The sequence below is a fragment of the Bombina bombina genome, chromosome 2 (genome assembly GCF_027579735.1).
Source record: "Bombina bombina isolate aBomBom1 chromosome 2, aBomBom1.pri, whole genome shotgun sequence".
NCBI lineage: Eukaryota > Metazoa > Chordata > Amphibia > Anura > Bombinatoridae > Bombina > Bombina bombina.
The window spans coordinates 810,862,177-810,887,704 of record NC_069500.1 but is presented as its reverse complement, the minus strand read 5'-3'; the positions used below and the strand labels follow the sequence as shown (position 1 = coordinate 810,887,704).

Sequence of the window (25,528 nt, the reverse complement as noted above, 5' to 3'; positions counted from 1 at the left end):
CAAAAGACCAGAGATTCACTCCGTTGGTGGCTGACCCTGGACCATCTGTCCCAGGGAATGAGCTTCCGCAGACCAGAGTGGGTCATTGTCACGACCGACGCCAGTCTAGTGGGCTGGGGCGCGGTCTGGGAATCCCTGAAAGCTCAGGGTCTATGGTCTCGTCTCTTCTCCCGATAAACATTCTGGAACTGAGAGCGATACTCAATGCTCTCAGGGCTTGGCCTCAACTAGCAAAGGCCAGATTCATAAGGTTCCAATCAAATAATTCAATGGGCGGAGGATCACTCCTGCCACCTGTCTGCGATCCACATCCCAGGAGTGGAAAACTGGGAAGCGGATTTTCTGAGTCGTCAGACATTCCATCCGGGGGAGTGCGAACTCCATCCGGAGATCTTTGCCCAAATAACTCAATTATGGGGCATTCCAGACATGGATCTGATGGCGTCTCGTCAGAACTTCAAGGTTCCTTGCTACGGGTCCAGATCCAGGGATCCCAAGGCGACTCTAGTAGATGCACTAGTAGCACCTTGGACCTTCAACCTAGCTTATGTATTTCCACCGTTTCCTCTCATTCCCAGGCTGATAACCAGGATCAATCAGGAGAGGGCCTCGGTGATCTTGATATCTCCTGCGTGGCCACGCAGGACTTGGTATGCAGACCTGGTGAATATGTCATCGGCTCCACCATGGAAGCTACCTTTGAGACAGGACCTTCTTGTTCAGGGTCCATTCGAACATCCAAATCTGGTCTCCCTCCAGCTGACGGCTTGGAGATTGAACGCTTGATTCTATCGAAGCGTGGGTTTTCAGATTCTGTGATAGATACTCTGGTTCAGGCCAGAAAAACGGTAACTAGAAAAATTTACCATAAAATATGGAAGAAATATTTCTGTTGGTGTGAATCCAAAGGATTCCCATGGAATAAGATAAAAATTCCTAAGATTCTCTCCTTTCTACAAGAAGGTTTGTAGAAAGGATTATCTGCAAGTTCCCTAAAGGGACAGATCTCTGCTTTATCTGTCTTACTACACAAAAGACTGGCAGCTGTGCCAGATGTTCAAGCATTTGTTCAGGCTCTGGTTAGGATCAAGCCTGTTTACAGACCTTTGACTCCTCCCTGGAGTCTAAATCTAGTTCTTTCAGTTCTTCAAGGGGTTCCGTTTGAACCTTTACATTCCATAGATATTAAGTTACTATCTTGGAAAGTTTTGTTTTTGGTTGCAATTTCTTCTGCTAGAAGAGTTTCAGAGTTATCTGCTCTGCAGTGTTCTCCGCCCTATCTGGTGTTCCATGCAGATAAGGTGGTTTTGCGTACTAAGCCTGGTTTTCTTCCTAAGGTTGTTTCTAACAAAAATATTAACCAGGAGATAGTTGTACCTTCTTTGTGTCCGAATCCAGTTTCAAAGAAGGAACGTTTGTTACACAATTTGGACGTAGTCCGTGCTCTAAAATTCTATTTAGAGGCTACAAAAGATTTCAGACAAACATCTTCCTTGTTTGTTGTTTGTTCTGGTAAAAGGAGAGGTCAAAAAGCGACTTCTACCTCTCTTTCCTTTTGGCTTAAAAGCATCATCCGATTGGCTTATGAGACTGCCGGACGGCAGCCTCCTGAAAGAATCACAGCTCACTCCACTAGGGCTGTGGCTTCCACATGGGCCTTCAAGAACGAGGCTTCTGTTGACCAGATATGTAAGGCAGCGACTTGGTCTTCTCTGCACACTTTTGCCAAATTTTACAAATTTGATACTTTTGCTTCTTCGGAGGCTATTTTTGGGAGAAAGGTTTTGCAAGCTGTGGTGCCTTCCGTTTAGGTAACCTGATTTGCTCCCTCCCTTCATCCGTGTCCTAAAGCTTTGGTATTGGTTCCCACAAGTAAGGATGACGCCGTGGACCGGACACACCAATGTTGGAGAAAACAGAATTTATGCTTACCTGATAAATTACTTTCTCCAACGGTGTGTCCGGTCCACGGCCCGCCCTGGTTTTTTTTAATCAGGTCTGATGAATTATTTTCTCTAACTACAGTCACCACGGTACCATATGGTTTCTCCTATATATATTTCCTCCTGTCCGTCGGTCGAATGACTGGGGTGGGCGGAGCCTAGGAGGGACTATATGGCCAGCTTTGCTGGGACTCTTTGCCATTTCCTGTTGGGGAAGAGAATATCCCACAAGTAAGGATGACGCCGTGGACCGGACACACCGTTGGAGAAAGTAATTTATCAGGTAAGCATAAATTCTGTTTTTTCTCGCCATTAAATGGACTTTCTAAAGATACCATTATTTCTCCAACATAGGTGTGTCCGGTCCACGGCGTCATCCTTACTTGTGGGATATTCTCTTCCCCAACAGGAAATGGCAAAGAGCCCAGCAAAGCTGGTCACATGATCCCTCCTAGGCTCCGCCTACCCCAGTCATTCTCTTTGCCGCTGTACAGGCAACATCTCCACGGAGATGGCTTAGAGTTTTTTAGTGTTTAACTGTAGTTTTTCATTATTCAATCAAGAGTTTGTTATTTTCAAATAGTGCTGGTACGTACTATTTACTCAGAAACAGAAAAGAGATGAAGAATTCTGTTTGTATGAGGAAAATGATTTTAGCAACCGTAACTAAAATCCATGGCTGTTCCACACAGGACTGTTGAGAGCAATTAACTTCAGTTGGGGGAACAGTTTGCAGTCCTTTGCTGCTTGAGGTATGACACATTCTAACAAGACGATGTAATGCTGGAAGCTGTCATTTTCCCTATGGGATCCGGTAAGCCATGTTTATTACGATTGTAAATAAGGGCTTCACAAGGGCTTATTTAGACTGTAGACTTTTTTTGGGCTAAATCGATTGATATTAACACTTATTTAGCCTTGAGGAATCATTTATTCTGGGTATTTTGATATAATAATATCGGCAGGCACTGTTTTAGACACCTTATTCTTTAGGGGCTTTCCCAAAGCATAGGCAGAGTCTCATTTTCGCGCCGGTGTTGCGCACTTGTTTTTGAGAGGCATGGCATGCAGTCGCATGTGAGAGGAGCTCTGATACTTATAAAAGACTTCTGAAGGCGTCATTTGGTATCGTATTCCCCTTTGGGTTTGGTTGGGTCTCAGCAAAGCAGATACCAGGGACTGTAAAGGGGTTAAAGCTTAAAACGGCTCCGGTTCCGTTATTTTAAGGGTTAAAGCTTCCAAAATTGGTGTGCAATATTTTCAAGGCTTTAAGACACTGTGGTGAAAGTTTGGTGAATTTTGAACAATTCCTTCATGTTTTTTCGCAATTGCAGTAATAAAGTGTGTTCAGTTTAAAATTTAAAGTGACAGTAACGGTTTTATTTCAAAACGTTTTTTGTACTTTCTTATCAAGTTTATGCCTGTTTAACATGTCTGAACTACCAGATAGACTGTGTTCTGAATGTGGGGAAGCCAGAATTCCTATTCATTTAAATAAATGTGATTTATGTGATAATGACAATGATGCCCAAGATGATTCCTCAAGTGAGGGGAGTAAGCATGGTACTGCATCATTCCCTCCTTCGTCTACACGAGTCTTGCCCACTCAGGAGGCCCCTAGTACATCTAGCGCGCCAATACTCCTTACTATGCAACAATTAACGGCTGTAATGGATAATTCTGTCAAAAACATTTTAGCCAAAATGAACCCTTGTCAGCGTAAGCGTGGATGCTCTGTTTTAGTTACTGAAGAGCATGACGACGCTGATATTAATATCTCTGAAGGGCCCCTAACCCAATCTGAGGGGGCCAGGGAGGTTTTGTCTGAGGGAGAAATTACTGATTTAGGGAACATTTCTCAGCAGGCTGAATCTGATGTGATTACATTTAAATTTAAATTGGAACATCTCCGCATTTTGCTTAAGGAGGTATTATCCACTCTGGATGATTGTGAAAATTTGGTCATCCCAGAGAAACTATGTAAAATGGACAAGTTCCTAGAGGTGCCGGGGCTCCCAGAAGCTTTTCCTATACCCAAGCGGGTGGCGGACATTGTTAATAAAGAATGGGAAAGGCCCGGTATTCCTTTCGTCCCTCCCCCCATATTTAAAAAATTGTTTCCTATGGTCGACCCCAGAAAGGACTTATGGCAGTCAGTCCCCAAGGTCGAGGGAGCGGTTTCTACTTTAAACAAACGCACCACTATTCCCATAGAGGATAGTTGTGCTTTCAAAGATCCTATGGATAAAAAATTAGAAGGTTTGCTTAAAAAGATGTTTGTTCAGCAGGGTTACCTTCTACAACCCATTTCATGCATTGTCCCTGTCACTACAGCCGCATATTTCTGGTTTGATGAACTGATTAAGGTGCTCGATAGTGACTCTCCTCCTTATGAGGAGATTATGGACAGAATCAATGCTCTCAAATTGGCTAATTCTTTCACTCTAGACGCCTCTTTGCAATTGGCTAAGTTAGCGGCTAAGAATTCTGGGTTTGCTATTGTGGCGCGCAGAGCGCTTTGGTTGAAATCTTGGTCGGCTGATGCGTCTTCCAAGAACAAGCTACTAAACATTCCTTTCAAGGGGAAAACGCTGTTTGGTCCTGACTTGAAAGAGATTATCTCTGATATCACTGGGGGTAAGGGCCACGCCCTTCCTCAGGATCGGCCTTTCAAGGCAAAAAATAGACCTAATTTTCGTCCCTTTCGTAAAAACGGACCAGCCCAAGGTGCTACGTCCTCTAAGCAAGAGGGTAATACTTCTCAGGCCAAGCCAGCTTGGAGACCAATGCAAGGCTGGAACAAGGGAAAGCAGGCCAAGAAACCTGCCACTGCTACCAAGACAGCATGAAATATTGGCCCCCGATCCGGGACCGGATCTGGTGGGGGGCAGACTCTCTCTCTTCGCTCAGGCTTGGGCAAGAGATGTTCTGGATCCTTGGGCGCTAGAAATAGTCTCCCAGGGTTATCTTCTGGAATTCAAGGGACTTCCCCCAAGGGGGAGGTTCCACAGGTCTCAGTTGTCTTCAGACCACATAAAAAGACAGGCGTTCTTACATTGTGTAGAAGACCTGTTAAAAATGGGAGTGATTCATCCTGTTCCATTAAGAGAGCAAGGGATGGGGTTCTACTCCAATCTGTTCATAGTTCCCAAAAAAGAGGGAACGTTCAGACCAATCCTAGATCTCAAGATCTTAAACAAATTTCTCAAGGTCCCATCGTTCAAGATGGAAACCATTCGAACTATCCTTCCTTCCATCCAGGAAGGTCAATTCATGACCACGGTGGATTTAAAGGATGCGTATCTACATATTCCTATCCACAAGGAACATCATCGGTTCCTAAGGTTTGCATTCCTGGACAAACATTACCAGTTCGTGGCGCTTCCTTTCGGATTAGCCACTGCTCCAAGGATTTTCACAAAGGTACTAGGGTCCCTTCTAGCGGTGCTAAGACCAAGGGGCATTGCAGTAGTACCTTACTTGGACGACATTCTGATTCAAGCGTCGTCCCTCCCTCGAGCAAAGGCTCACACGGACATCGTCCTGGCCTTTCTCAGATCTCACGGCTGGAAAGTGAACGTGGAAAAGAGTTCTCTATCCCCGTCAACAAGGGTTCCCTTCTTGGGAACAATTATAGATTCCTCAGAAATGAGGATTTTTCTAACAGAGGCCAGAATAACAAAGCTTCTGGACTCTTGTCGGATTCTTCATTCCGTTCCTCTTCCTTCCGTAGCTCAGTGCATGGAAGTGATCGGGTTGATGGTAGCGGCAATGGACATAGTTCCTTTTGCGCGCATTCATCTCAGACCATTACAACTGTGCATGCTCAGTCAGTGGAATGGGGACTATACAGACTTGTCTCCAAAGATACAAGTAAATCAGAGGACCAGAGACTCACTCCGTTGGTGGCTGTCCCTGGACAACCTGTCACAAGGGATGACATTCCGCAGACCAGAGTGGGTCATTGTCACGACCGACGCCAGTCTGACGGGCTGGGGCGCGGTCTGGGGATCCCTGAAAGCTCAGGGTCTTTGGTCTCGGGAAGAATCTCTTCTACCCATAAATATTCTGGAACTGAGAGCGATATTCAATGCTCTCAAGGCTTGGCCTCAGCTAGCAAGGACCAAGTTCATACGATTTCAATCAGACAACATGACGACTGTTGCGTACATCAACCATCAGGGGGGAACAAGGAGTTCCCTAGCGATGGAGGAAGTGACCAAGATTATTCTATGGGCGGAGTCTCACTCCTGCCACCTGTCTGCTATCCACATCCCGGGAGTGGAAAATTGGGAAGCGGATTTTCTGAGTCGTCAGACATTGCATCCGGGGGAGTGGGAACTCCATCCGGAAATCTTTGCCCTAGTCACTCAGCTGTGGGGCATTCCAGACATGGATCTGATGGCCTCTCGTCAGAACTTCAAAGTTCCCTGTTACGGGTCCAGATCCAGGGATCCCAAGGCGGCTCTAGTGGATGCACTAGTAGCACCTTGGACCTTCAAACTAGCTTATGTGTTTCCGCCGTTTCCTCTCATTCCCAGGCTGGTAGCCAGGATCAATCAGGAGAGGGCGTCGGTGATCTTGATAGCTCCTGCGTGGCCACGCAGGACTTGGTATGCAGATCTGGTGAATATGTCATCGGCTCCACCTTGGAAGCTACCTTTGAGACGAGACCTTCTTGTTCAGGGTCCGTTCGAACATCCGAATCTGGTTTCACTCCAGCTGACTGCCTGGAGATTGAACGCTTGATTTTATCGAAGCGAGGTTTCTCAGATTCTGTTATCGATACCCTTGTTCAGGCCAGAAAGCCTGTAACTAGAAAGATTTACCACAAAATTTGGAAAAAATATATCTGTTGGTGTGAATCTAAAGGATTCCCTTGGGACAAGGTTAAGATTCCTAGGATTCTATCCTTCCTTCAAGAAGGATTGGAAAAAGGATTATCGGCAAGTTCCCTGAAGGGACAGATTTCTGCCTTGTCGGTGTTACTTCACAAAAAGCTGGCAGCTGTGCCAGATGTTCAAGCCTTTGTTCAGGCTTTGGTTAGAATTAAGCCTGTTTACAAACCTTTGACTCCTCCTTGGAGTCTCAATTTAGTTCTTTCAGTTCTTCAGGGGGTTCCGTTTGAACCCTTACATTCCGTTGATATTAAGTTATTATCTTGGAAAGTTTTGTTTTTAGTTGCAATTTCTTCTGCTAGAAGAGTTTCAGAATTATCTGCTCTGCAGTGTTCCCCTCCTTATCTGGTGTTCCATGCAGATAAGGTGGTTTTACGTACTAAACCTGGTTTTCTTCCGAAAGTTGTTTCTAACAAAAACATTAACCAGGAGATTATCGTGCCTTCTCTGTGTCCGAAACCAGTTTCAAAGAAGGAACGTTTGTTGCACAATTTGGATGTTGTTCGCGCTCTAAAATTCTATTTAGATGCTACAAAGGATTTTAGACAAACATCTTCCTTGTTTGTTGTTTATTCAGGTAAAAGGAGAGGTCAAAAAGCAACTTCTACCTCTCTCTCTTTTTGGATTAAAAGCATCATCAGATTGGCTTACGAGACTGCCGGACGGCAGCCTCCCGAAAGAATCACAGCTCATTCCACTAGGGCTGTGGCTTCCACATGGGCCTTCAAGAACGAGGCTTCTGTTGATCAGATATGTAGGGCAGCGACTTGGTCTTCACTGCACACTTTTACCAAATTTTACAAGTTTGATACTTTTGCTTCTTCTGAGGCTATTTTTGGGAGAAAGGTTTTGCAAGCCGTGGTGCCTTCCATTTAGGTGACCTGATTTGCTCCCTCCCTTCATCCGTGTCCTAAAGCTTTGGTATTGGTTCCCACAAGTAAGGATGACGCCGTGGACCGGACACACCTATGTTGGAGAAAACAGAATTTATGTTTACCTGATAAATTTCTTTCTCCAACGGTGTGTCCGGTCCACGGCCCGCCCTGGTTTTTTTAATCAGGTCTGATATTTTATTTTCTTTAACTACAGTCACCACGGTACCATATGGTTTCTCCTATGCTAATATTCCTCCTTAACGTCGGTCGAATGACTGGGGTAGGCGGAGCCTAGGAGGGATCATGTGACCAGCTTTGCTGGGCTCTTTGCCATTTCCTGTTGGGGAAGAGAATATCCCACAAGTAAGGATGACGCCGTGGACCGGACACACCGTTGGAGAAAGAAATTTATCAGGTAAACATAAATTCTGTTTTTCATCATATCTTAATATTTACTATAAAAATATATAAAATATGAGGAAAAAATGGAAAAAAACACACTTTTTCTAACTTTGACCCCCTCAAATCTATTACACATCTACAACCACCAAAAAACACCCATGCTAAATAGTTTCTAAATTTTGTCCTGAGTTTAGAAATACCCAATGTTTACATGTTATTTGCTTTTTTTGCAAATTATAGGGCAATAAATACAAGGAGCACTTTGCTATTTCCAAACCACTTTTTTTCAAAATTAGCGCTAGTTACATTGGGACACTGATATCTTTCAGGAATCCCTGAATATACCTTGACATGTAATTTTTTTGTTAGAAGACATCCCAAAGTATTGATCAAGGCCCATTTTGGTATATTTCATGCCACCATTTCACCACCAAATGCGATCAAATAAATGATGACACTTTTTCACTATTTTTTTCACAAACTTTAGGTTTCTCACTGAAATTATTTACAAACAACTTGTGCAATTATGGCATAAATGGTTGTAAATGCTTCTCTGGGATCCCCTTTGTTTAGAAATAGCAGACATATATGGCTTTGGTGTTGCTTATTGGTAATTAGAAGGCCGCTAAATGCCACTGCGCATCACATGTGTATTATGCCCAGCAGTGAAGGGGTTAATTAGGGAGCTTTTAGGGTTAATTTTACCTTTAGTGTAGTAGATAACCCCAAGTATTGATCTAGGCCCATCTTGGTATAATTCATGCCACTATTTCAACGCCAAATGCGATCAAATAAAAAAAAAAACTTAAATTTTTCACAATTTTAGGTTTCTCTCACTGAAATGATTTACAAACAACTTGTGCAAGTATGGCATAAATTGTTGTAAATGCTTCTCTGGGATCCCCTTTGTTCAGAAATAGCAGACATATATGGCTTTGGCTTTGCTTTTTGGTAATTAGAAGGCTGCTAAATGCTGCTGCGCATCACACCTGTATTATGCCCAGCAGTGCAGGGGTTAATTAGGTAGCTTGTAGGGAGCTTGCAGGGTTAATTCTAGCTTTAGTGTAGAGATCAGCCTCCCACCTGACACATCAGACCCTTGATCCCTCCCAAACAGCTCTCTTCCCTCCCCCACCCCACAATTGTCCCCGCCATCTTAAGTACTGGCAGAAAGTCTGCCAGTACTAAAATAAAAAGGTATCTTTTTTTTTTTAATACCATATTTACATATGCTGCTTTGAAGGGTCCACCCCCCCAACCAGCTCTCTAACCCTCCCCATCTACCTTATTTGTAGCCATATTGGGTACTGGCAGCTGTCTGCCAGTACCCAGTTTATACAAATAACATAATTTATGTAAGAATTTACCTGATAAATTCATTTCTTCTTTCATATTGGCAAGAGTCCATGAGCTAGTGACGTATGGGATATACAAAGTTCCCCAAACCTCAAAATGCCTATAAATACACCCCCCTCACCACACCCACAATTCAGTTTAACGAATAGCCAAGTAGTGGGGTGATAAAGAAAGGAGTAAAAAGCATCAACAAAGGAATTTGGAAATAATTGTGCTTTATACAAAAAAATCATAACCACTAAAAAAAGGGTGGGCCTCATGGACTCTTGCCAATATGAAAGAAATGATTTTATCAGGTAAATTCTTACATAAATTATGTTTTCTTTCATGTAATTGGCAAGAGTCCATGAGCTAGTGACGTATGGGATATCAATACCCAATATGTGGAACTCCACGCAAGAGTCACTAGAGAGGAAGGAATAAAAATAAAGAACAGCCATTTTCCGCTGAAAAAATAATCTGCAACCCAAATTATAAATTTATTCTTTAATGACAAGAAAAACTTAAAACATAAGCAGAACAATCAAACTGAAACAGCTGTCTGAAGAACTTTTAAAACCAAAAACTGCTTCTGAAGAAGCAAATGCATCAAAACGATAGAATTTAGTAAATGTATGCAAAGAGGACCAAGTCGCCGCTTTGCAAATCTGATCAACTGAAGCTTCATTCTTAAAAGCCCACGAAGTGGAGACTGATCTAGTAGAATGAGCTGTAATTCTCTGAGGCGGGGCCTGACCTAGAACCAGAAAATATTAAAAATAGACTAGAAGTCTTCCTGAAATCTTTAGTAGCTTCAACATAATATTTCAAAGCTCTCACCACATCCAAAGAATGTAAGGATCTTTCCAAAGAATTCTTAGGATTAGGACACAAGGAAGGGACACCAATTTCTCTACTAATGTTGTTAGAATTCACAACCTTAGGTAAAAATTTAAATGAAGTCCGCAAAACCGCCTTATCCTGATGAAAAATCAGAAAAGGAGATTCACAAGAAAGAGCAGATAGCTCAGAAACTCTTCTAGCAGAAGAGATGGCCAAAAGGAACAACACTTTCCAAGAAAGTATCTTAATGTCCAAAGAATGCATAGGCTCAAATGGAGGAGCCTGTAAAGCCCTCAAAGCCAAATTAAGACTCCAAGGAGGAGAGATTGATTTAATGACAGGCTTGATACAGAACCAAAGCCTGTACAAAACAGTGAATATCAGGAAGTTTGGCAATCTTTCTGTGAAATAAAACAGAAACAGCAGAGATTTGTCTCTTCAAGGAACTTGCAGACAAACCCTTATCCAAACCATCCTGAACAAAAAACTGTAAAATTCTAGGAATTCTAAAAGAATGCCAAGAAAATTTATGAGAAGAACACCATGAAATGTAAATTTTCCAAACTCAATAATAAATCTTTCTAGAGACAGATTTTCGAGCTTGTAACATAGTATTAATCACTGAGTCAGAGAGACCTCTATGACTTAGCACTAGGCGTTAAATTTCCACACCTTCAAATTTAATGATTTGAGATCCTGATGGAAAAATGGACCTTGAGACAATAGGTCCGGCCTTAACGGAAGTGGCCAAGGTTGGCAACTGGACATCCGAACAAGATCCGCATACCAAAACCTGTGAGGCCATGCTGGAGCTACCAGCAACACAAACGATTGTTCCATGATGATTTTGGAGGTCACTCTTGGAAGAAGAACTAGAGGCGGGAAAATATAAGCAGGTTGATAACACCAAGGAAGTGTCAATGCATCCACTGCTTCCGCCTGAAAATCCCTGGACCTGGACAGGTATCTGGGAAGTTTCTTGTTTAGATAAGAGGCCATTAGTTCTATCTCTGGAAGACCCCACATCTGAACAATCTGAGGAAACCCATCTGGATGGAGAGACCACTCCCCTGGATGTAAAGTCTGACGGCTGAGATAATCCGCCTCCCAATTGTCTACACCTGGGATGTGCACCGCAGAAATTAGAAAGGAGCTGGATTCCGCCCAAACAAGTATCCAAGATACTTCTTTCATAGCTTGGGGACTGTGAGTCCCACCCTGATGATTGACATATGCCACTGTTGTGATATTGTCTGTCTGAAAACAAATGAACAGTTCTCTCTTTAACAGAGGCCAAAACTGAAGAGCTCTGAGAATTGCACGAGTTCTAAAATATTGATTGGTAACCTCGCCTCTTGAGATTTCCAAACCCCTTGTGCTGTCAGAGATCCTCGCATCTGTTGTGATCACAGTCCAGGTTGGCCGAACAAAAGAAGCCCCTTGAACTAAACGCTGGTGATTTAACCACCACGTCAGAGAGTGTCATACATTGGGATTTAAGGATATTAATTGTGATATCTTTGTATAATCCCTGCACCATTGATTCAGCATACAAAGCTGGAGAGGTCTCATGTGAAAACGAGCAAAGGGAATCGCGTCCGAAGCTGCAGTCATGAGACCTAAAACTTCCATGCACATAGCCACTGAAGGGAATGACTGAGACTGAAGGTGCCGACAGGCTGCAACCAATTTCAAACGTCTCTTTTCTGTTAGAGACAGAGTCATGGACACTGAATCTATCTGGAAACCTAAAAAAGTGACCCTTGTCTGAGGAATCAAGAAACTTTTTGGTAAATTGATCCTCCAACCATGTTTCCGAAGAAACAACACTAGTTGATTCGTTTGAGGTTCTGCAGAACGTAAAGACTGAGCTAGTACCAAGATATCGTCCATATAAGGAAACACCGCAATACACTGCTCTCTGGTTACAGAGAGCAGGGCACCGAGAACCTTTGAAAAGATTCTTGGAGCTGTTGCTAGGCCAAATGGAAGAGCAACAAATTGGTAATGCTTGTCTAGAAAAGAGAATCTCAGGAACTGATAATGATCTGGATGAATCGGAATATGAAGGTATGCATCCTGCAAGTCTATTGTGGACATATAATGTCCTTGCTGAACAAAAGGCAGAATAGTCCTTATAGTTACCATTTTGAAAGTTGGTACTCTTACATAACGATTCACAATTTTCAGATCCAGAACTGGTCTGAATGAATTTTCCTTCTTTGGGACAATGAATAGATTTGAATAAAACCCCAGACCCTGTTCCTGAAAAGGAACTGGCATGATTACCCCAGATAACTCCAGGTCTGAAACACACTTCAGGAAAGCCTGAGCTTTTACTGGATTTGCTGGGATGTGTGTGAGAAAAAATCTTCTCACAGGAGGTCTTACTCTGAATCCTATTCGATACCCCTGAGAGACAATGTTCTGAATCCAATGATTTTGGACAGAATTTATCCAAACATCCTTGAAAAACCTTAATCTGCCCCCTACCAGTTGAGCTGGAATGAGGGCCGCACCTTCATGCGGACTTAGGGGCTGACTTTGGTTTCTTAAATGGCTTGGATTTATTCCAATTTGAGGAAGGCTTCCAATTGGAAGCAGATTCCTTGGGGGAAGGATTAGGTTTTTGTTCTTTATTTTGACGAAAGGAACGAAAACGGTTAGAAGCCTTAGATTTACCCTTAGGTTTTTTATCCTGAGGCAAAAAACTCCCTTCCCCCCAGTAACAGTTGAAATAAAAGAATCCAACTGAGAACCAAATAAATTATTACCTTGGAAAGAAAGAGATAGCAATCTAGACTTAGATGTCATATCAGCATTCCAAGATTTAAGCCACAAAGCTCTTCTATCTAAAATAGCTAAAGACATGGATCTAACATCGATTTTGATAATATCAAAAATGACATCACAAATAAAATGATTAGCATGTTGCAGTAAGCGAACAATGCTAGATACGTCCGAATCCAATTCTTGTTGCGCTAAATTCTCCAACCAAAAAGTTGAAGCAGCTGCAACATCAGCCAAAGAAATTGCAGGCCTGAGAAGATGACCTGAATATAAATAGGCTTTCCTTACATAAGATTCAAGTTTCCTATCTAAAGGATCTTTAAAATAGCCCCATCAACTTTGGGGATCTTTTCCCAAAACTCTACTGAAATTGCTGGTAAAGGATACAATTTTTTAAACCTTGAAGAAGGAATAAAATAAGTACCCGGCTTATTCCATTCCTTAGAAATCATATCAGAATTAGCATCAGGAATAGGAAAAACCTCTGGAGTAACCACAGGAGGTTTAAAAACAGTATTTAAACGTTAAATAGTTTTAATGTCAAGAGGACTAGTTTCCTCAATATCCAAGGTAATTAACACTTCTTTTAACAAAGAACGAATATACTCCATTTTAAATAAATAAGTAGATTTGTCAGTGTCAATATCTGAGGAAGGATCTTCTGAATCAGATAGATCCTCATCAGAGGAGGATAATTCGTTATGTTGTCGGTCATTTAAAATTTCATCAACCTTTATGAGAAGTTTTAAAAGACCTTTTACGTTTATTAGAAGGCGGAAAAGCAGACAGAGCCTTCTGAATAGAATCAGTAACAAATTCTTTAAAATTCATAGGTATATCATGTACATTAGAAGTTGAAGGAACTGCAATCGTCAATGTACCATTACTGATGGACACATTATCTGCATGTAAAAGTTTATCATGACAACTATTATAAATGACATTCGGAGATATAATCTCCACAAGTTTACAACAAATGCACTTAGCTTTGGTAGAACCGATATCAGGCAGCAAAGTTCCAACAGATACTTCTGAGACAGGGGATCAGATTCAGACATCTTGCAAAATGTAAAAGAAAAAACAACATATAAAGCAAAATTATCAATTTCCTTATATGACAGTTTCAGGAATGGGAAAAAATGCAAATAGCATAGCCCTCTTACATAGAAAAAGGCAAGAGGAAAATCGCAATGGGGTGAAAAAATAATGAAAAAATTTGGCGCCAAGTATGACGCACAACGTAACTGAAATTTTTTTGGCACCAACAACATCCGGACACTTGCGTCACTAACGACGCAACCTTGTGTAAGAAACTCGGTGTCAACTTTGACGCCGGAAATGACGAACTTGCGTCAACGCAAAAAAATTCTCTAAAGTCTAGCATTTGGCGCACCCGTAGGCCTAATCCTGCCCGCAATTTGCAAAGAAAAATGAAGTCAATTTTAAACCCCAGTTAAGAAAAATATTTCTTAATATGTTTAATTTTCCCCAAATATGAAACTGACAGTCTGCAAAAAGGAAATACATGAACCTGACTTATGGCAAATATAAGTACAGTACATATATTTATAACTTTATATAAATGCATTAAGTGCCAAACCATAGCTGAGGTGTCTTAAGAAATAAAAACATACTTACCAAAAGACACCCATCCACATATAGCAGATAGCCAAACCAGTACTGAAACAGTTATCAGAGGTAATGGTATATGAGAGAGTATCGTCGATCTGAAAAGGGAGGTAGGAGATGAATCTGTACGACCGATAACAGAGAACCTATGAAATAGATCTCCCGTATGGAAAACCATTGCATTCAATAGGTAATACTCCCTTCACATCCCTCTGACATTCGCTGTACTCTGAGAGGAATCGGGCTTCAAAATGCTGAGAAGTGCATGTCAAAGTAGAAATCTTAGCACAAACTTACTTCACCATCTCCATAGGAGGCAAAGTTTGTAAAACTGAATTGTGGGTGTAGTGAGGGGTGTATTTATAGGCATTTTGAGGTTTGGGAAGCTTTGCCCCTCCTGGTAGGATTGTATATCCCATACGTCACTAGCTCATGGACTCTTGCCAATTACATGAAATATATATATATATATATATATATAATTTTTTTATTTTATTTTTCTGTAGTGTAGCTTCCCCCCCCCCCCACCCCCTCCCAGATCCCTTAGCTATTTATTAACCCATTCCCTCCCCCCTTTCTCCCACTTATAAGTATTCTTTCTTCCTGTAGTGCAGGGGTTCCCACCCGCACCCTCCCCGTCCATGCGACCGCCCGCCACCCCCTGTGCACGCACGCATCCTTGTGTGCCCCCTGCGACCACGCCCTCGATCCCGCCTCCCTCTTAATCAAAAAAGCCATCGATGGCCGCCCACCCGCTTCCCACTTCGGGTCCCACCCAATGATTTTCGCCCATCGATGTCCGGTGCAGAGAGGGCCACAGAGTGGCTCTATCTGCACCGGAGGGGTAAGAAGGGTTATTGCAGGATGCCTTGATATTGAGGCATCATTGCAATAACCGTAAAGTGGCTGGAAGCGATCAGGATCGCTTACAGCCGATTTAAATCCCTAACGTCGTACAGGGTACGTCGCTGGTCTTTAAAGACCAGTTTGTGCAAGACGTACCCTGTACAACGTGTGTTGTTAAGGGGTTAATCTACTATTGGCAGAAAAAAAAATCTTCCAGTTAAGTAATAAAATGTACCTTTCTGTTGTATTGATTTTTGGGGCAACTGGCTTAAAGGGGCAATAATATCAATGTTTAAAGGGACAGTAAACATTGTATTGTATAATATAATTTTGCACTGTGTAGCACAACTGTTTTTTTTAACAACCGCATCACACAGCCTACAGCTGAATAACGTGAACATGTGCACTGCAATTACATAGTGAGCCTGTGAAGGGGTTGATAATAATAAAAAAAAATTAAAATAAACAATTCTGCTGCACCGAAAAGGACATCTGCGCTTTTTTTTTTTTTAGCTGCTTAATTCTAATTTTTAAAATATTTTTTAAAAGGAAAGGCTATCATTAAGTTACATCATTCTGCTCATTGTGCAATTTACATCATACTCATGGGCATGCTTTGTTGAAGAGAATACCTAGGTAGGTAGTGTGCACTTGTCTGGAGAATTTCACTATATGTAACATCTTAAACAATATTTAGTGTCCCTTTTAAAGTGAATGTGAATTTAGATGAATCGGTACCCGGTTTTTAATATTCCTATTAAAAACAAGGGCTTTTTAATTCATCAAAATGTTACATTTCACTTGTTTTCTTCAAATACTTACCTTTTAATCCTGACAGGCGCTGCAGCACTTCCTCCGCCCGTCGCAAGCCCTCTTCGCAGGTCCAAAATTATGAATTCGGCTTCCTCCAATCACGGCGTTGCCTGGGGAATTGTGATTGGAGGAAGCCGGATTCATTATTTCTGACGTATGAAGAGGCTTCCGGCGGCCGAGGGAATCGCTGGAGCGGCTGTGAAGATTAAAAGGTACCAATTCATCTAAATTGACATTCACTTTAATCTCCCAGTAAAAAAGGAAAATAATACAATACTGCAGTATACTTTCATTATTTATTTATTTTTGCTTTTGCTGTAAATTACTTCTTTTAAAAAAAATAGTGAGATTGACCTGAGCCTGCAACATTCTACACAGTGATTTGTTAGCTCAGAGCACAACTTCATATTTTTCTGTTTCTAACTGGTCGCAATAAAGAAGACAAGTAATGTGGATTCCCCCAAGCTTTACAAGGGGTGTAAAGCATGAACCGTTCTTGCTTTGCTATACATGCTAAATTGTGCTAACAAAATGACAGTTAAGCACTGCATTGAAAATGTTTTAAAATGATTAATTGCTGATATATGCTATGAGTATGTCCATTTAAACAAAGTTTGTGTTTGATGGTGCCAGTAAGAGATACTTTGCTTTTGCAGAATATAACCTGTATTTTGCACCCCAAAATGCTTGGCTTGAATATAAACCATAACAACAGATTTGATTGGATAGTTCACTCTGCAGATTACTTTGAAAAAGGTGTGAGCAGATCTGTTTGAAATTTAGGAGCTAGCCATATACTTTTTTAGGAGACATAAAAATGTTTATATAGCATGTAAGCCTATGAGCCCAGCTGCTTGTAAAAGCTTCTTAAAAGCTGACTACAACAGTGCAACTCTCGGCAGGGCCCCCTACCCACTTGATCCCTATAAATGTTATCTGAATACCATGCCTATATGTTTAAAGCGCTGAGGAATCTGCTGGCACTCTACAGATAACTGAATCCCTGTTTAATTTTTTTAATCTGTAAAATGTCAGGGGGTTTTTCTTTCCTTCCTACAGTTGTTTTGTTAAAGGAATAGAAAGGTCAACATTGAAATGGGCATGGGTGTATTTCAATTTTTAAAAAGAAGCACTTTTGCAATGTACTTCCATCAGCAGAAATGCTTCTACTAAATGTTATGACATGTAAATGTTTCAGTGGCATATGCACATATGCTTTGAGGCTGTGCGCACCATTATTTTGAAACACTAAACCTTCTCAGAGTTAGCAGTGGCAAATGAAGTCTTCACAGGCACAATAGACATCACCGCCAGCACTCTTGAATACTGGTGCACTGGCCCTCACAGCATTAAGATGTGGCTGAAAGTACTGGTACCCTTCCACTGTTTTAGAAAAAACTCACAATTTTCTCTGAACTAAGTAAAAATTGACAAAAGTATTTGGTATCCACCATTCTTTATTTTAAATGCAATAGAACTAACACTTCACTTTTGATTTATGACATATTACTTTCAACAGTAAAACAAATGAGAAAAGGCACAGACAAACATATTGGTACTCTTAACCTAATATTTTATAGCACAGCCTTTTGCAGACATTAACTGTAATCAAGTGATTTCTGTAGCTCTGAATAAGATGTCTACGCTCTCAACTGGGATTTTGGCCCACTTTTCCCACCTGTGAGTTTCAGCTCTTTCCACAGATGTTCAATGGGATTCAGTTATGGACTCATAGAAGGCCACTTCGAAATGGTCCAATGTTTTCTTCTCATCCATTCTTGGGTACTTTTTTAGGTATGTTTTGGGTCACTATTCTGCAGGAGGACCCATGACCTGCAACTGAGACACAGCTTTTTGACACTGGGCAGTAAGTTTTGCGCTAGAATTCCTAGATAGTCTTCTGATTTCATTGTGCCCTGTACAGATTATAGGCACCCAGTGCCATAGGCAGCAAAGCAATCCCAAAACAAAACTGAGCCTCCTCCATGATGGTGTTCTTTTATTTGAAGGCTTCTTCTTTTTTTCCCCTTTACTTTACATGGAGTGTTGTGATTTGCCAAAAATCTCTACTTTCGTTTCATCTGTTCAAAGGACATTCTCCCAGAAGGACTGTAGCTTGTCAACATGCATTTTGGCAAACTCCAGTTGTGCTTTTCTGTTTTTCTCTTTTATAAGTGGGGTCTTCCTAGGTCTTTGGTTCTTTGTCCACAATTCGAACAATCATTCTCATCATTGGGTCAATTTTCCTCTTGCGGTCACTTCCAGGGATGTTGGCTACAATCCCATGTGCCTTAAACTTCTTAATAATATTGACAACAGTGCTCACAGGAACATCAAACTCTTTATAAATAGTCTTGTAGCCTTTACATTGACCATGCTTGGCTATTACCTTCTTTCTAACCTCCTTGGACAACTCTCTGGTTTTCCTTCTCTTTTCCATGTTCAGTGTGATACACACAGCGACAAACAGTGAGTACTTTTTCTCCATTTAAACTGGCTGAATGAGTGATTATAAGATTGAATACACCTGTGATACTAAATAAAAGAGAATAATCTGCTTGTATCACTGCAAAACAATTATTTATTGTAACTTCTAAAGGGTATCAATAGTATTGTCCAGGTCATTTTAGAATAAGCAACAATTTTCTCCATACATTATGCACAATGTATGGATGACAAAATATATTTTAATTGTGTTCTTTTCAGGGTGAATGGTGCATTAATTGATTAAAGTGATGGAAAATCCTAGCGTTTGTGAAACGCTAGGATTTACCATTGGAACAAATAAAGGGCACTTTCATTCATGAAGTATAAAATACTTCATGCTGAAAGCTCCTTTATTTGTTTGCAGCGTTCACCGCTCTGAGCTGTTAAGTCAGCCTAACGCAGGACACTATTTGGCTGAGAGGTGACATTTCCAGCTCTTAGCCTATAGCCGTGCGTGAAATATGTTGCTCCATGCAGGATTTCCGGCACGGCTATTAGCTAGGAGGGGGAAACGTCACCTCTCAGCCAAATAGCGTTCTGCCATGGGCTGCCTTAGCAGCTCAGAGTGGCGAACGCTGCAAACAAATAAAGGAGCTTTCCACATGAAGTTTTTTTTTTTTTTTTTTTTTTTAATTGAGGACAACAAAGTAAATACAACACAAGATTCAAGCTTGTTAAATAGATACATCATATCTGATAATTTGACACATACATAGTAAAGTCCTCGTTTTGTCCCCTTGTTCTGACATGGTCACTTTTGGACCTATAATATTTCAATATACCGAGTCTTGGGGTTGACAATATGTAACACTAAAAAATAAAACTAAAAGAAAAGGTTGCATCCCAAGATAGATAAGTAAAAGTACTGTTACGCTCACATATCCAGTTTGAACAACAGGAGAACAAAGATACAAACCACCAGAACTGTATATTTCAACAATATGAACACTAACATTCTGTATTTAATTAAAATAGATTGTTATTTTAAGCTGAAATTGTATGTGACTAAACCGTGCAGTAAGTCTGTGCAGGTAAATTAACAGGCTGAACTTATCTGTTATGTATGTATGGCTGAATGGGATTAGGGAGATAAACATCATTAATGCTCTATGAGGATATCATCCTATGTCTACCAGATGCAGTTAACTTTACAAATCAGGGCAGCATTGAAGTATTTTATACTTCATGACTGAAAGTCCCCCTTATTTGTTCCAATGGTAAATCCTAGTGTTTCACAAACGCTAGGATTTACCATCACTTTAAAATGCAAGGGTACCAATACTTTTGACCACATCTGAATGTGTGTGTGTTGCTGGAAAAAAATATATATTTTTAGTAGAAGCATTTTTGCTAATGGAAGTATTTTTCGAAAATGCTTCTATTTAAAATTGAAATCCACCCATACATATTTTAGTTTTGACCTTTCTATCCATTTAATACCAACAAATACCTTATTGTATGTATATATGCAGAATATAATTCCAGTTATTGTGTCCTGGAATTTGAGATTTGTCACATGCCATTACTAATCATATAATATTAAAACAGTGAGCTCCCATGACATCAAGCTCCAATATATCAAGTTATTTAGAATCACATCTACCAACATGCCAGTGTAGTATTTTAAATACTCATTGTCTTGCTTTTATAGTGTAATATTACAGAACTGTCTTTCAGTTACATACATATTCAGGTAGAAAACTTTATCCAAACTGGATTTCGGAATAGTTTGGATTTTGGTAGATTTGTACATTTTCATCTGTAAAATGGTACAGTTTGGAGAGGGGGTGGGACCAAGTGTAAACAACATCTTATGTCTATTAGGCAATATTTACAGGTCATTATACAGCTTATACCTGCAACCTAAAGGTAGATTTATGTCATTTCTAATACGTCTGTATACATAGTACCCTCAGAAAGATAGTGCAGTACTGTAATTAGAAATGTGATAGTTCTTGTTTTAAATAAATATAGATTATTTGCATTTTAGAACACAAAAACCAAACCTGAAACACAGACAGAAAAGATGGTGACTTACAGGTGGGGAAAAATAGTAATTTTTGACAATTTTTTATTTAAAAAAAATAAATAAATAAAAAGTTTGGAAGTTTAAATATTATTTTGTGTGAAATATTTATAACATTTCACACAAAATAAGTTTTATTTTTATATAGCCTGTTTTTTAATATTTATTTCACTTTCTTATTCGATGCAGAGAGTCTGTAATGCAGATGATGCAGGCTGGTCAGAGAGTTGTGGACAATCCAATATATCTAAGTGACATGGGCGCTGCACTGACTGGAGCCGAATCACATGAGCTGCAGGATGTGCTGGAGGAAACTAATGTGAGTAGAACCGGATTATATGTTGTGTACAAATGATGCTGGCAAAGACAGAACAGAGCTGTGGACTATAGTTAAAGGGACGTAAAACCCCAACTCTTTCTTTGATGATTGAGAGAGAGCATACAATTTAGAAATAAATTGTAAACTTTATCAAATTGACTTTGTCCTTTTAGTATCCTCTGTTGAAAAGCAGATAGGTAGGCACAACAGCATGCATGTGTTGAGCAGTATATGGCAGCATCTTTGCTAGTATTCATTAAAAGGAATATGAAACCCCAATTTTTTATTTTATTATTCAGAAAGAGAATACCATTTTAAACAGCGTTCCAATTTACTTCTATTATCAAATTTTCTTCGTTTTCTGGGTATCTTTTGTTGAAGAGCAGGGACATAAGCTAAGAAGCCTGCCTATTTCTGGAGCACTATATGGCAGCAGTTTTGCAAGAATGTTATCCATTTGCAAGATCACTAGATGGCAGCACTATTTCCTGACATGTAGAGCTACAGATGACTACCTAGGTATCTCTTCAGCACAGAATATCATGGGAATAAAGCAAATTTGATAATAGAAGTAAATTGGAAACTTTTTTTAAAATGGTCTGCTCTGTCTGAATCACAAAAGAACATTTTTGGGTTTCATATCCTTTTAGTGTTGTACATATCCAAAAGTGTTTGCTGCCATGTAGTGTTCCAGACAGAACAAAGCAAATGTGATAATTAGAAGTAAATTAGAAAGTTTTTTTTTTTTTAAATTGGACACTCTGTCTGATCCATGAAAGACAAAAATTGGGTTTATTATTATTTATTATTAGCTTAGCAATAACCTCCAAGAAAATGTTGGTGTACTTATTTCAGCAGTTGCCAACCAACAAAATGTATATACATAACAATTAAAAATTAATATTTATAGTTAAATTTATAAACACCTTGAATTATATTTATGTAGAAACTAGATTATGAATCAATTATACATGCTTATTCCGTTACAATATTCTATACAACAGATCATAAAAAATATATCTTTTAAAATTAACCTTACTCACAATGAATCGCATTAAAATACCACACAAAAATGCCAGAATATGGACTGCTAATTTAGCAGTGCTTAATTAATAACTACCAGAGATTTAACCACAATAACCAATTTATGTACAGTTCTGAAAGAGTCCACAATAATGACTGACTTTTAAATCTGGAGTGCAAAATCCTGTCTATCAAATAAATGACTTAGCATTAAATATGACTGATTCTAATTTACACAGGACTATGGATATAAACTTAAAATACCAAATATGCTCTTTAAATTACCAGCTGCAATCTGATTATAGCTTTAGATTACCTTTGATTTAAAACATTAAAAATATAGAGCAATCATATACATCATTAAATAAACCTATTTGAAATTCAGCTTTTTCAGATAAATCCAGTTCACCTCATAAATAGGAGAGGTATTTGCAATTAAGGAAAAAGGTTAGCCCAGTTTCACTTAAAGTGACTGTGTTCCAAAGGCAGCAAGGTTAGCTCAGTCAAAATTCAGCAGAAAGGAAAAAATACCATTTTCCTTCCTCTTGCACGAGTTTTTCCAGTGATAACCCCACCTCTATTTTGTAATACCTTTGATAGACCCTTAACGGAGCTTGTATCTTATTGGCTTACTTGGAAATGTATGGGCTCTAACAGTCAATTCGTTTGGCTGTCATACCTGTTTTAGTCCACTAGGGGGCAGCAGACAACTGGAAATACAGTCTCATTATCAATATCGCTAACAGTAAATACAGTTTACTATATATCTTCAAATGTATATTTAATATACTCACTATTTTCTGATATTAACAAATGATATGTTCATCATGTGTAGGACCATATAATACTATTTACCCTGAGTATTTTCATACTAAACATGAGTATATTACTTATGATTTTTAAATGCATTTTTAAAATAGTATATTTTCTATGAAAGGATTTAAAAGATTTATAATACCTTCAGCATGGACTCAACTACTTTCTCAATTATCATCTTAATATCACATACATACCTTGAGATTAGCAATCAGATGTAATTTCATATAACTATATTTGATTATCCCATATTAATATAAATATTGCATATCTGTATATCACTTGCCGAGTGTATAAAACACAATTTATATATCATTTATTGGACAATTTACTGTTTTCTCCTAGGTCTGAAATGAAAGAGACAATGTTGTTATTCTGACACAGTTAAACATTTTAGATTGACTATATATCTACTTAAATTCAGCAAATACTTATCTAATATGTTACTGTTAGGCATTTCTTCTCAGATCCCCAAATATACGTTTATACAATTTATTTGGACAGTCTGAGGCATATATTAAATATAAGGAAACTATATAGCTAGTTTGTTTAAACTTTAACTCTTCAAGACCTTTGTTTTCAAAGTACACATTTTCCTATTAAAGGGACAGTCTAGTATAAATTAAACTTTCATTATTCAGATACGACATTTAATTTTAATCAACTTTCCAATTTACTTTTATCATCAAATTTGCCTTTTTCTACTGGTATTCTTAGTTTAAACTAAACATAGGTAGGCTCATATGCTAATTTCTAAGCCTTTGAGGGCTGCCTCTTATCACATGCTTTTTAAATCTCTTTTCAACACAAAGCGACAAAGTACACGTGGGCCATATAGATAACACTGTATTCAGGCACAGGGGGTTATTTAAGATTTAGCACATTACAATGCTAAATGCAAGACAATAGATAATAAACAGTCAGTCATGTGATCAGGGGGCTGGAAGAAGGTTCCTAGATACAAGGTAATCACAGAGGTAAAAAGTATATTAATATAACTGTGTTGGTTATGCAAAACTGGGGAATGGGTAATAAAGGGATTATCTATCTTTTAAAACAATAACAATTCTATGGTAGACTGTCCCTTTAAGGTTTAAGTTGTCACCAAGTCTGGGGAGGATGTTTATTGAAAACTCAGCATGTACCAATTTGCATTGAATTGTGAATGGTCACTTTCCCTGTAAAACTGGTTCTTCTCTTCATATACTTAAGCTTGAAAAGATCAGCCCCAGACCTAGCGACTGTCGTTTACAGATAGGAAAGACTTCTTATAAAGGCTTCCTTTGAAGAAATTTGCCTTCACTAATTGAGCAAATGTTTCCCTTCCCTGTAAAGCCTTGGCTTCAAAGGTTCAATTAATGATCTATCTTCACTAATTGAACATTTGTATCATCCTTTTTGTTCTCAACTTGTCTTAAACAGTGAGGGGGCAGTGGCTGTAGTGAGACCAATTCATATCAAATTGGCTACAATTAAATATTAAATGATGTAATACATATGTAGTTTATTTAATGTTACTTCACAGGTACCCTGACATATAGAATGTGATCACATGTAAGTTTGACTCTTCATAATTGTGTTTCAGATTCCAAAGCGCCTTTACAAGTCTCTCTCATTGCTGAAGAAAGAGTATGAACTGAGCAAACTGCAGCAGCGACTGGGCCGTGAGGTACAATTTGATTACTTTTAAACAATGCATTTTCTGTTTAAATAAATTGTACTTTTCATTTAAAGGTATATAGAAATTGAACTTTCATGCAATAGTCGGTGTACAATTAAAAAAAACAAAAAAAAATGCAATTTATTTATGTTATTAAGTTTCATTTTTTCCTTAGTATCCTTTGTTGAAACTTTTCTCTTTTCCATGAGAGCGCACAAGTCTTTAGTACTATATGACAAAGGCCATTGCATCAATATAACACACACGTGTGTGTATCTTTCTATATTTATCTATCTTTTTTTATAGATAGAGAGAAAAGTAAAGAGAATATTGATATAGATAGAACATTTAGAAAGTCTGGCACTCTCTTGCAAGCACATACCTAGATTAAAAGCAAGACGGAAGAGTTGGTTACAGCATTTGGTCAAATGGTGATCGGCTTAGGACAACGTCAAGGTCTCTTCCTCCCTGGGACCATAACCTACAGCCACACAATGCATGCCTTCAGCAAAACATACTGAGATACCAACAAGGGTGACAAGGATCTTTTTAATTTACCTATACTCTTGCAAAACACTTAAATGTACTGCACTCTCAAACCTGACTGGGTTCAGATCCGATGACCCTGGAAAACTCACAACCCTGTGTGCTCACCAGCAATAACTGACAGCTGCGGTTAACCCTAGACAAGTCTGGGTGCAAAACCCATAGGGAAAATTACAAAACAAAATTTTTAGCACAACATATAGAATATCTATAGATAGATACGTATAGTACCTATGTAAATATTTGCTTTTTCAACAAAGGATTTACTTCTGTGTTC

General features: G+C 39.3%; 1 protein-coding gene across 2 annotated transcripts in view; it reads left to right on the top strand.

The window, feature by feature from the left end:
* LONP1 (lon peptidase 1, mitochondrial) overlaps positions 1–25,528 on the top strand; it is a 147,459-nt gene that overhangs the window by 23,997 nt on the left and 97,934 nt on the right. For both annotated transcript variants that reach the window (XM_053703032.1, XM_053703030.1), the window contains exons 6-7: positions 21,077–21,206; positions 24,631–24,714. In XM_053703032.1, coding sequence (XP_053559007.1) covers positions 21,077–21,206; positions 24,631–24,714 — 214 coding nt within the window. The remainder of the gene's footprint in view (positions 1–21,076; positions 21,207–24,630; positions 24,715–25,528) is intronic.